The sequence below is a fragment of the Spinacia oleracea genome, chromosome 4 (genome assembly GCF_020520425.1).
Source record: "Spinacia oleracea cultivar Varoflay chromosome 4, BTI_SOV_V1, whole genome shotgun sequence".
Taxonomy (NCBI): Eukaryota; Viridiplantae; Streptophyta; class Magnoliopsida; order Caryophyllales; family Amaranthaceae; genus Spinacia; species Spinacia oleracea.
In genome coordinates this window covers 188,017,710-188,030,021 of record NC_079490.1, presented here as the reverse complement: position 1 = coordinate 188,030,021, position 12,312 = coordinate 188,017,710, and the positions used below count along the sequence as shown (strand labels likewise).

Here is a 12,312-nt window from a genome sequence, read left to right as displayed (position 1 = left end):
ACACCTGAACTAACTCATGGGGACACTCTTCAGTCTTCAGCCCGAGGTAGAAATGAATACATAAAAAATAAACACCTTATTTATTTTTTTGTAAAAAGGAAACAGAGGGAGTACAAAATTTTATAATATAGTTCTTCAGTATTAAATACACGACTACTCATTCGAGATCTCAGGCCATCCACAAATCAATCGCAACAGGTATTTCATTTAGCAGGAAAAATGAGATGACAAGATACGTTAGACATGTATCTTTTGCTATCTGATGGACAAAACTGGTGCAACATTTGAAAAATTAAGCCAATAAAGAGTCAAAGAATGATCCCTCAATCGACTCTCTTCCTGAAAAACAGGTTTTAAAGTAACCGAATCGAAAAATGATAACAGAAGTCAGTGTAAATTAGAAAGCTCAAAAATAAAAGACCTAACAAGTTCATGAATGTGTATATTACAACCTGCATCCTGCAGCATGGGCATCAACTTTTTCTAGGACTATCTCTAGCAAAAGACTAGTTTGTTTGCCAGAATATTATAAACAACTATCGATAGATTACAGGCTACTTTTACAGACTAAAACAAGAAGGGCCGTTTACTAAAACAAAGTTAATACTATCTATTTCTCTTTGACAACAGGGCAGAATCGAAAGGTATGGACAGGCGCATTTTACCCACTTTGTTCTGCTGTTGTGTTGTGTTGTGTTGTATCAATCAGGTCTTCACCTCTTTGGCAGCAGGCTCGGCTTCATTTTTTTCAGCATCCTCTTCATCTCCCTCATCATCTTCGTCATCAGCTTCATCTGCTAGTTTGGTAAGCTCGTCCTGTATCATAAGCTTGATCAATGACTTTCTGGATGCGAGATCAGTACTGAATTGCTTGGCTGCAGAAGAAGCAACTTTTCTTAATGACAGGTGCTATATAAAAAAAAGCTGAAAATACCATATTTAAATATTAACATCCACCAATTAGTAAGATGTTGTAGAAAAGTAGGCACTAAAGAGAGAGAGATTTTACCGAGTTGCCTCAGAATATCAGTGAAGGTTGCCTGCAGATGAAAATACAGATCAGTGACTGTCATAAGTTCCAAAGATCGTGCAAGGCACAGTTATATTTAACTTCCACAAATGAAACTGCAAGAAGAAGAAATCCAAACAAAGACAAGAAATCCCAGTGTGACATTGCAACTAGCCATGAAAAGACCCAAAATGGCGGTGACTTTGATACAAAACTCGATCAGGACTAATAACTTGTACAGTTTAGGCATGATTAACGATACCACCTCTGCTAGTCTCCAGCTTAGAGATAAGGCTTAGTATAAGCTGACTACCCCATCAGCCATCACAAGAGTGGGATCGTCATAGCATGGTGATGGCAGCATTGTCACTTAAGCCCAAGATAGCCCAAATAAAGCAGAACTTAAGGTCAAGTAGCACCAAATGCTAGTATATTTGGCGTATAGCAACACGAGAGATGGATACCCCATTAAAACAAATCAGAAACCTTCTCTAACAGTACCGGAGTATCAGACATAAAGGCAATAAGAACATTGGATACTTACCGTGTTAAAATCAACTTGTTTTAGAATGTCACATATTGCGTTCCTTAGTTCATCATCACTTGGCTTCGACTTGTCTTCTTTGGATTTCTCCTTCCCTTTCACGGCCTTTTTACCTTCAAGGAAATGAAGCAAAACACAGTTCAAATTTGATTCTGGATTGAAAAAATGACCTAAATGGAAGAATGTAAAACCTCAATATGAATACATTCAGGCAGATATCAGTGTGGAAACCCAGTCAAACCCATTGCCTTAGGTATTGTAGATGTGAATGTTACAAATTAACATTATTATTTTCAATAGATCTCTACAAGTATTTTCTCCCACTCAATAATTTTTTGTTTTCTTAACAGAATCGAATTTTAGGATCAGCTTTGCAGTTGAATAAGACAGACAAACTTGTCCATAATGCTTCTGTGACTTCCCTTATGAAGCTGTTCTGACTCAGTATATTACCTGAACTGAATACTTTCATCACTGATTTTCAGAGCAGTCAAAGAATGAACTGAAAAAATATCTCTAATTGTGTAAATAAACACCAGACCCTTTGAAATACGGAGAACATATAAGAAAGCGCAAACACAAAAACAAAACCCCGTCAGGAAGGTTGGAAGAAGGGTTAAAAGCAGGACAGTAGAGGTGCAATATTATCAGGACATTCGGAAAGAAACCATGTGGTGCTTCAGTCCCTTTCCTGGACAGGTGCTCAATTCCCAACACTTACCAGGTTTTTCTTTTGTAGCAGATTTCTTCGAAGCTGGAGACTTCTCCTTTTTTGACTCTTTCTTCGGCTCTTCCTTTGGCTCCTCCTTCTTTTTCTTCCTCGAGAATACCTTCGGACTTGTGTCTTTGCTCTCAACAACCTTGGAACTGTTTGATGATGGTTTTCTTGAACCTTTAGGAACTGACCTGGCTTTCCTAGGAGTGATAACTATTTTGCTAGAAGCTTTTCCTGAAGATTCTACATTTGAAGTCTTTTTCTTGGTTTCTTGTTTTTCTTTTCCTGAACTTGCCTTCTCCTTTGGTGTATCTTCTTCAGAATCATCTTCAGACATGTCCCTTTTATCTTCACTATCAGACTGTTCAGATTTCTCATCCTCAGATCTTTCTGCAATTCCGTTCTCCTTCTTTCCTTCCTCATCCGCAGACTCGTCATCAGTCTCTGGACTAGTCCTTTTTTCTTCTTTATTAGAAGCATCGCCTGCCTTCTTTCGACTCTACAACAATGACAGACAAAAAAAAAAATACTAACTTAAACAACCACCAAGCCTTAGTCCCAAAATGATTGGGGTCGGCTAACATGAAGTCATGAACCATCATAATGAAACTAATCGTCATGTGAAAACAGTGTAAATGCTGCTAATATTTATCTTCATCAATATGACAGAATTTTTATAAGAAATATGACAAGATTAAAGCAGTAGAATAATAGAATTCTAGGAGCAATTGAAATATGGCAAGCAAAAGAAGTGGGAGCAGAACCTTGGTAGAGTCCTTAGGTGATGTTGATTTAGCTCCACCTGTTGTGGCAGACCTTTTGCGCTTCCTGCCCTAAAAAGTCCAAACAGGATACAATCAGAAGTGGTAATTGCGTCGCACCAAATACGCAGTATAATAATTGACAGATTCACTTCCAAAATCTTTGAAACAAACCTGGTCTTTCTCCGCAAGTAAATCTGTAGTAGTAGCATAAGGAGCAACCAAAAAATCAAGCAGCTTAACAACAATGTCTTCCTGTACAAAACTTTTGACACTCAGTATCAAAAATTCCCAATTCCAGTAAACTATTATATCCAAAGATGTTCAATCCTAACAGATGTACATGAATACGTGTTGAAACAAAATACGTTGATCAGAAAAATCATGCTGTAGTATATTTCAATAGGATTAACTCCCAAAACTCTGCCAATCTGCTTAAGGGCATGTGCTGATGTGCATGCTAGTCTTTTACATTCAGAAAAAACATTGACAATCTACTTTTTAAAAGCATTTTGTTTGAGGAAGGTCAGTAAGAGCCTTGGACAAATAAAACCCAATTTCACTTCTCAATCACCGCATTTGACTACCTGATACTGGGGATGATATAGATAAATGCACCAAAGTTTAAGGACAAGTAACATGACTATGATAACACAAAGAACCTAAAAAAATACTTGACACACCTTTTTAATGGTGGCTTTAGTAACCGGTATGTCAAGCACATCACAGAATTCCAGCAATTTCTCTTTGACGTATTTGTCAAATTTCTCCTTGACTTTCATCCTTTGCTTCTCCTGCAAATATAAATAAACTTAGAAATACCTTCCCCAAGTCAATCAAGTTCAAGGAGCAGCAGTAATAAACAAAAGAACGCTAGGAAAGTTAGACGTGCCTTCCCCAAAAATCCAAACACAGGTGCAGCAGTAGCTAAGAAAAGAAGAAGTCAACATGCTACCCTGCTTCGATTATCAATTACTCCCTCCGTTCCTAAATAAGTATCCTATTTATATTTATAGTGTTCCCTAATAAGTGTCCACTTTCCATTTTTTGACATACACTTTTCGCACTTTTCATGATTGCTTTTTATTACACATTCTACACTTTTCACACTTTTTCATCACCACATCCACTTTTATTTGTACTTTATCAATAAACAATTATCTACTTTATCCTTTCCACAAAAAAACACTTTCAATCATTGTTTTTCTTACACACTTCTCATTTTTCTTAATCCCCGCGCATTCTTCCAAATAGGACACTTATTTAGGAACGGAGGGAGTATCAATATTGTTGAAGTTTAGGGGAACAAACACAACCATCTGCAAAGTGGAAGCGCTTGTCTTTTCCCGTAAATTTTGCTTTTTCATTTCCATAAAAAATCATGGTAGATCACTTCAACTGCAGATTTTGAGAAGCTCATAGTTTTCCTTGATTTTTATATTATTGAATATAATTCTTTCTAAATGATGCCTACAGTACTAATATTATTTCATTCCCAGGGTGTTCAACTGAGTTTTAGATAGACCAATCCATTGTTTCATCTTAATGGTCCAATGTCCTAAAATGCAATGGTGAAATCAGTGACAACAAAAGGAGCCAGCTCTTTCAAATCTTGAGAAAATAATAGAAATAATTCACTATCACTAAACAATTGAACAAAGTGGTGCCACATGCCCAAGTAAATCACCAGTCAATAACACACAGCGAAAAAAAGACACAGAAGCATGGAAGTCTAGTTCTTAAATACGGAGTAACCTTTAGACAAAGGAGCACAAGGGAAAAGGCCCGCGCAGAGTGATTTACCTCATTATCATGCCAGACGAAACCTGAGAACCGCGATATATTATGTTTAATTTGAGTTGCCTGCGAGATAAGAAAAATTGATCAGAACAACATCCAATCCCCCACCCTTCTTTCCAAAAGAAATAATGTTAAATCAGAAGAAAGATGGAATTTGTTGAAGCGCATCACAAAATAAATTGAATGTCCCGTAGAATTAAGGTGAGAAGCATGAAAATCCCACAATGCACATGATTGAATCATTAATTCACAAAAATCAATCATAAAGTTGCAATTTCTCAGTGTAATCATCGCAATCAGAAACTCGTTATTTTTTCAAACCTCTTGAAATTGCTAATTAAAAAAAAAGATTTAGAATCAACGAATAAAAGTGAATTCTCTTAGAAATTCATTACCCCGGTAAAGAAAAACTTTGAAATTCAACAAAGGTAAAAAAAAATTACAATTAAACCTGAGCAGAGGATCAACTTTTAGTACTCCCTCCGTTCTTGAATGTTTAGTCCTCTTTCCGTATTGGGTTTTTTTTGTTAGTCCCTTTTAGAATCTTTCCTTATTTGTCCAACATTTATCCTCATTATACCCTCATAAATATCTAGATAGCGCACTTGTTTCCTCCCAAATAAACCTTTTATCCTCATTAACCCTCTTAATTATTTCTCTCTAGTCTCTCCTACCCACATGGGTTAGATTTATGTGACAAGTGTACTTATATTGGATTGTTTTAGATTCCAAAAGGGACTAACATTCAAGAACGAAGGAAGTGTAAAACATTCATCAAACATTTTATTAAAGTAAAATTTAGATATATCAAAAATCTTTGTTGATAAATCAAAATTTTACTATAGGTACTACAAACACTGTGGTCTATGAGGGAGAAATATGAGCCATTTCAGATCTGCAACACTTAAAACAAATCAGCCATGGACAAGAAAGACGAAGAGATACAGAGTGAGATTGGACGGCGTTTCAAATATGAAAAGCTATAAATCAGAAGTATGATAACAAAATCGTAATTGAGATCAAAACTTCATGATACAATTATTTTTTTGAAGGACTCGAAATTTGATCTTAATAAGAGATCATTGGGTTGAAAGTGAAAGTGAAATTGAATGGGTGACCTCTAGCCTGAGCTGAGGAATCCGGGTATTACCTACGAACTCTCCACTAAACAAAAGAAACCTCCGAAGGAACCTCGGATGTCCTCTCATATTCAAAGGGAAGAGAGAAAGAAAATGTGGAGCTTAAATCACGTGAGAAGTTGGCCACCACCCCTCTTCCTCCCTTCCCCCCCCCCCCCCCCCCCCCTTCTCTCTCTCTCTCTATCACACACACACGCAGAAAAATACTTTAAATCAATATCAGACGAGAAAAATTAACGGTCGAAGTTCAACCTCACACAGAAAAGGTGGCAATTAATATGGAACAGAGGGAATATACTGTTGTACTTTTACCAATTGCCATAACTTCAATGTCCATTTAGGCCAGTAAGTCAAGTTTTATAAAATCAACCAATTACTAATAGGGAAATTTGAATGACAAATTAATTCTACAATTTGGATGGAACAAATGATTGTGCCAAGACATACGGCATTTTTAGGAAAATAGGAGACTTTATCAGTTGAGAGCTTGAAAAACACACCTTCCCTCTTCTTCCATACAGAATCATGTGTAGCATCTTAAAGGTGTCCTCGGTCTTTTTCTTTGACAGCTTATATGCAACTGCAATGCAAAGGAACATCAGCACAAGGGGTAAAACCATCGTTCTGAACCAAACACCATAAGACCTCTTTTAAAGGGAAAAGGAAGGTCAAATATCCAACATTAAAAAAGCACATCATACTTGACACTGCGGGATTCGCATCAATGGTTTTTGAATATGATATCTGAGAGAGATAGCTATCAATTGAACATTGTTCTCTTCCTTGTGAAAGGTTGAGAAATTTTAATTTACGGGTTTCCATAGCTAACATCGGAAAGGAAGCAACTGGTGGAGGGTCCATGCCTACCTGCTAAAACCAGTAAGAGACATATTGATATGCTTTTTAACTCTTCATCCTGTTTCTTTCTCATCCAACTACCGCATTCCCACAAGAGGGAGTAATAAATGAACTTCATACAACCACGCAGTACAACAAGAGAGTAATAAATGAACTTACTAAGTTAAAAGCCAGTACACAAGTCTTTCTTCATTGGCTATTTCCCTATGTTTGTATCTTTTACTGAGGCAAACTCTAAATGGTTGATCGAGTACATAAAGTGGCAAATTAGTTCATTTGAAAAAACGCCAAAAATTCATAGCAAGAATAGGTGTCAGGAAACAATTTAATCGTCATTTGAAAGTCACCCATATTAATTAGGCTCTCAAGTCTCAACTCAGGCAAATGACTCTTTATTCATTAACATGACTAAATAACAAAGTACAAATAAGTGAGCCATTTGACCAAATGTGAGCGATAAGTAAACATAATAGAGAATGGAAACTTCCATAAAATTATTATGAGAATTTTATATTGATCTCTCAACATCCCAAAATAAAGAAACTTCATTTACAACAACCTCAAACGATAATAACAGTGAAAAGTGTTTATCAGCAATTCACATATAGCTCTTTTTCCACCGATCAATATGAGCACATCCTACTCTGGATAATTTTTGAATAGCACATTTTAAAACAACGCAGCAGACATGACAGAAAGGCACTATATTTCATAACAAGAAAAATATCCTTATGCAGCAGAAAAGGTTACAACATTAAACAAGACTCTAAAACCAGTCACCTCACATATCCAGGTTCAAATTGAGGCCTGACAGTAGCATGAGGTTTTCCATCCTGGAGGTTGCTCTAGATTAGAATTTACAATGTGGAAACCAAGTCCACAGTAAGATGCGGAAGAGCAATGTACGCATAATAATACAATTTACAACCACAAATTATGGCAAGAAAACACACTTACAGTGATACAAATCATACAAATAACAAAGCAATTAGTTGCAAAGATAAAAATTTAACACACCATGACTGATTACCTTTCAAGTCAAACAGACAGTTCCTTCTGCAATAATAAACAAATCAAAACTTTTACTACTTCGTATCTACTTTCCTTGATAATAGAGAAATACTTATTTCCATCATGCCACACACAGACAAACCTAGAAGACTGCTACCTGGCTGAATCATCTAAAGCCTTAGATGACACCTAACAGCCCTAATCCCCACAAACCGTGAATCGTAAAGGGTGAATAATAATATGAAAATGGTACATTTTTTCCTAATTTATCAAAATAGGTAGAGAATTTCCAACCCATATCCAATCTCCCACTAGCGAATTACTCAGTAGTTAATCATATTAGTTATGTTAAGGCCACATTTTAAACCGATTCATGCATCATTGCACATCATTCTCTTACATTCGACATCCCTCACCTGATCAATAACATCAATGTACTATCAAAAAGATTCACTTTATCAAACGCCATTTTATCCCAGAAAGCCAAAATGGCATGGGTTTCCAAGAAGCTCAGGATACATATCCCATAACAATACTTCACATATAATATCCTGCTTGTACCCAAAGAGAGCACAACAGAGTAAAAGCAAGTCTGCCAATTTCCTTCCCGCTCACCAGAAAACCCAAAATCTCTCATTCTGTGCAATAGAGGCTTGCTATAAATATATATGGCTGCTAAGCAACAAAAAGATGCACAAACAAATATAGCTGCAACTCTGCAACAGCATCTCACTCCAAAACCATTTTTCTCTCTTCTTCGGATAAACAAACAAGAAACAACCCTACAGACGCAGCAGAATCAATAAATCCACTCTATTACATCTCCATTCTTCCGAACTCCCCATACATACAATTACACATTTTGAAAAACTGAAACAAGATCTAATGCAAGACTGGCTACTCATACGACACAGTTTGAATAAGTTCTGATTACAAATGTCAAAAATTAGTATCAGTTTTTTAAATTCCGAAATGAAGTACAACTCAAAATTTTAGCCATACTGCTGATTCAGTTACAAAGACAGACTGACCAACAGAGATGCTAGAACCATTAAGCATGAACATACTGCCAACACAACAATTCCAAGGATTATAAGACATCCAAAGTCTCTCTTAATTTTTTATTTCAAAACTATCTGCTCATCAGAAGGCTAATAAATGATGGTCCATTTTTACTGGTGCTAAATTCTATCACCATAATATGTTGAAAAACTACCAATACTAGAAACTGAGATAAACAAATCACAACTATTTTTTCACAACCTCATAATGTTCACGGTTTAAGTAAATAAATATCACATCATAGAAACAATGAACCATACAGAAAAACACCCTAAGAACTGACAGTGGAAGTTAACTTTTGGTTAGAAATCAAATACACACAACACAGTTACTTGACTACTTTTTATAATTTCTTTCCAAATAATTTCTCTTTTCACAAGGAACATAATTTTCATAAAACAAAATCACAGGAAGAAAACAACTAAAATCAACACAACCAGTCAACGCTGAAGTGGTCACGCACATTTAATAACAAAGATTTAAAATAAGGTCTGTTCAGAATAGTAGGGAAAGGGGCTTCATCATACCATTTGGAATTTCTTTCAGTGGGGTGCCGCGACCCTGCAATGTCAAGCAAAAATGAGAACTGAATTCCAGGAGATAAAGAGTTCATAAACTGGAATAGCGAATTATGCAAACAGTACCTTCTCAATGTGAAAATCCCTAGAGGTATCTTTCTCAATTGTCGCAACCAACCTTTCTACAGATTTTCGTTCACGTACGGGGCGATCAATAGTTGGAGTTCTAGGCTCAAGCTCCTTCTGGACAACTTTATTTTTCTTATCTGCACCCTTTTCCTCAGCACTCTTCCCCCTACTACGCTTCTTTGAGGATTTCTCCTCCTTGCTCCCCATTTCCTCTTCTTTTTCCTTTACTTCCTCGTCTTCTGTTCCCTTTACCTCCTCATCTTCTGTTCCCTTCACCTCCTCATCTTCTGTTCCCTTCACCTCCTCTTCTTCTTTTTCCTTTTCGCTATCCTTTGCCTCTTCTTTTTCATGTTCTCCATCTTCATTTCCCTCCCCACTCTCCATTGCCTCTTCCTTACCCTCTACCTTTTCATCTTGAGTCACCATCTCTTCATCCATTTTCTCTTCTGAACCCTCAGTTTTCTCTTTTGCAACTTCAGTTTTCTCAGCCATTTTATCGTCTTTCCCATTTTCATTAGAGCTCTTTTCTTCTTCCATTGCCTCAGCTTCAGGCTTTTCTTTACCTTCTTCTACTTCAGTTTCCTCCACTTCCTTAGGCTCTGTGCCTTCCTCTACTTTGGTCTCTTCCTCTTCTTTAGGCTCTGTGCTTTCCTCTACTTTGGTCTCTTCCTCTTCCTTAGGCTCTGTGGCTTCCTTTACTTTGGTCTCTTCCTCTTCTTTAGGCTCTCTGCCTCCATCCACCTTCTCTTCACCCTTCCCCTCGGCATCTGCTTTTAACTCCGCTTTGCCGTCAATCTCATCTTTCTTATCCTCTTCCATTTCTGTCACTCCGTTCTCTTCTTTCTCCACCACGGTTTTAACCTCCTTCTCCTGAGACTTGGCCCCGTTTGTCACTGGCTCCACAACTTCCGCCTTCGCATCCTCCTCGCCCATTATCAAATCCCGCTGCCACTCAAACTAAAGCTTCTTTCTTTCAGCAGAAATCTGACTAACTTCACCCTCAACAACTTTCCAAATCCTGAAAACCAAAGAATTTTTAATAAAAATCAAAATTTGCAGAATATAGAACCTGAATAACACATCACTAAATCACGAACACACAAATTCCAAAAAAAAGACGCCGTAATATCACTATTTCACCACTTCCAATACCAAATCAACAAGGTCAGATCCACAAACAACACAAAACAACCAAATCCAGAACTCAAATCACAGCAGAACTAACCTACGCAAGCTAAATGCACGAAATTCAGAGCAAATTAAACGCATAAATCAACCAAAATTCATGCTTATACACAAACCCTAAGCTGACGAACCGCAACATCTGACGAAGATGATTAGCACAAAAAACACAAAATTAACACTAAAAAACAACTACAAATCGAGTGAAAACTACAAGAAATTGAAGAAATTACAGTGAAATTCGAGGAAAAGAGTAGCGATTCGAAGCTTCGAAGCGAGCTAGTTCAACGAGTCGCTCAGTCACACACTCTCTCACTTTCTCTCTCCTCTTTTTGTGAAGACTCTGTTTCTCTCTCCTCTTACGTGAGAAAAAAGAAGAGGGAAGGGGCAATTCTTTTCTTTTTTACTTTCACAACACTTGGCATCTTGACTCTTTTTCAAGTGGGGGTATTTTCTGAGCATTCGTTCTATTTTTTTTATTTTTTTTTTCTTTGTGTGTTGGGATTTATCTTTTTCGGATTTCAAATCCGGATTTTATTTGCACTTCAATTTCTTGGCGGAATGAATTTCATGCCGTCTATCTCCTTCGAGCATCTCCACATTGTGGTCGTGTTCGGCGGTAGCGTTTGAGGTAACGGGTAGCGTTTTGACCTAGTCAAGATGTTACTTGTAAAATTTGTAAGTGTTTGGTAAAGTAGTGATTTAGGTAGCGGTTAGCGGTTGGGTAGTTTTTGTCAAACGTTAAAATTAGTAGCGTTTAAGGTAACGGGTAGCGTTTGACAAATTTATAATAAAGTTTTAAATAATATTCTTGCTTTTAATTTTATTTTATAATATCAACCGCTACTTTTACCGAACACTCATATTAGTTACCCGCTACTTTGACAGCTAACCGTTACCCGCTACTATTCACCGCTACTCGCTACTTTAACCGCTACCCGCTACTCAACCGCTACCCGCTACCGCTAATTTTGCCGAACAGGGCCTGTATCTGACTAATTTTAAAACCGTTCGATAAACGAAATTGTATTAAATATTTTACTTGGTAATAGAAATGAAATTTTATATATATTATATATAGAGAGATATATAGGGTCCCCCTCCAATGAGAAGATCACTAAAATGAGAAGAATGAGAAGCGATCGCCACCGTCCAAACAAACTAAATCCAAAGGTTGTGATATGAAGCATGAAAATAAGAAAAATTGAACCCAAATAAAAGAACTAAGACACGATTTTCGCTCTTCTTCCTACGTTTATCTCCCTTTCTTGCTGGGCTCTCTTCCATGGCTGAAATTAAACCTCTCAAAATCCATTGTTCCTCCTAATTGTCAACGACTCACCAGCATGAAGGTATTTTTTTCTGTTTTGTTGTAATCAATTACTCTGTAGTTTTTATTTTTCAAATTAGGCTTTCGAAATTATTGAACTAATTTCAAATTGATAGCGAAATGGAATTGATTAGTGAATTTGATTGCGAAATTATTAAATTTGGATTTGCTAATGTAGAATTTCGTGGGGTTTAAGCCCTGTTTTTTTATTTTGTAAAGTGCGAGTTGAAGCACCAAAAAAGGGAGCGCATTTT

The 12,312-nt window shown here is 36.8% G+C and overlaps 1 protein-coding gene across 1 annotated transcript; it reads right to left on the bottom strand.

Moving 5' to 3' along the window:
- Nucleotides 1-375: 375 nt before the first annotated feature.
- LOC110782736 (DEK domain-containing chromatin-associated protein 4) lies at nucleotides 376-11,133 on the bottom strand. The gene is made up of 12 exons (XM_021986965.2): nucleotides 10,962-11,133; nucleotides 9,544-10,564; nucleotides 9,427-9,460; nucleotides 6,469-6,548; nucleotides 4,833-4,892; nucleotides 3,713-3,823; nucleotides 3,204-3,284; nucleotides 3,033-3,101; nucleotides 2,275-2,767; nucleotides 1,554-1,666; nucleotides 1,010-1,040; nucleotides 376-875 (listed from the first exon to the last, which is right to left on the bottom strand). Exons 2-12 carry the CDS (start codon nucleotides 10,477-10,479, stop codon nucleotides 706-708), a joined length of 2,178 nt encoding a protein of 725 aa, XP_021842657.1. The 5' UTR covers nucleotides 10,480-10,564; nucleotides 10,962-11,133; the 3' UTR covers nucleotides 376-705.
- Between the last annotated feature and the right edge of the window lie 1,179 nt (nucleotides 11,134-12,312).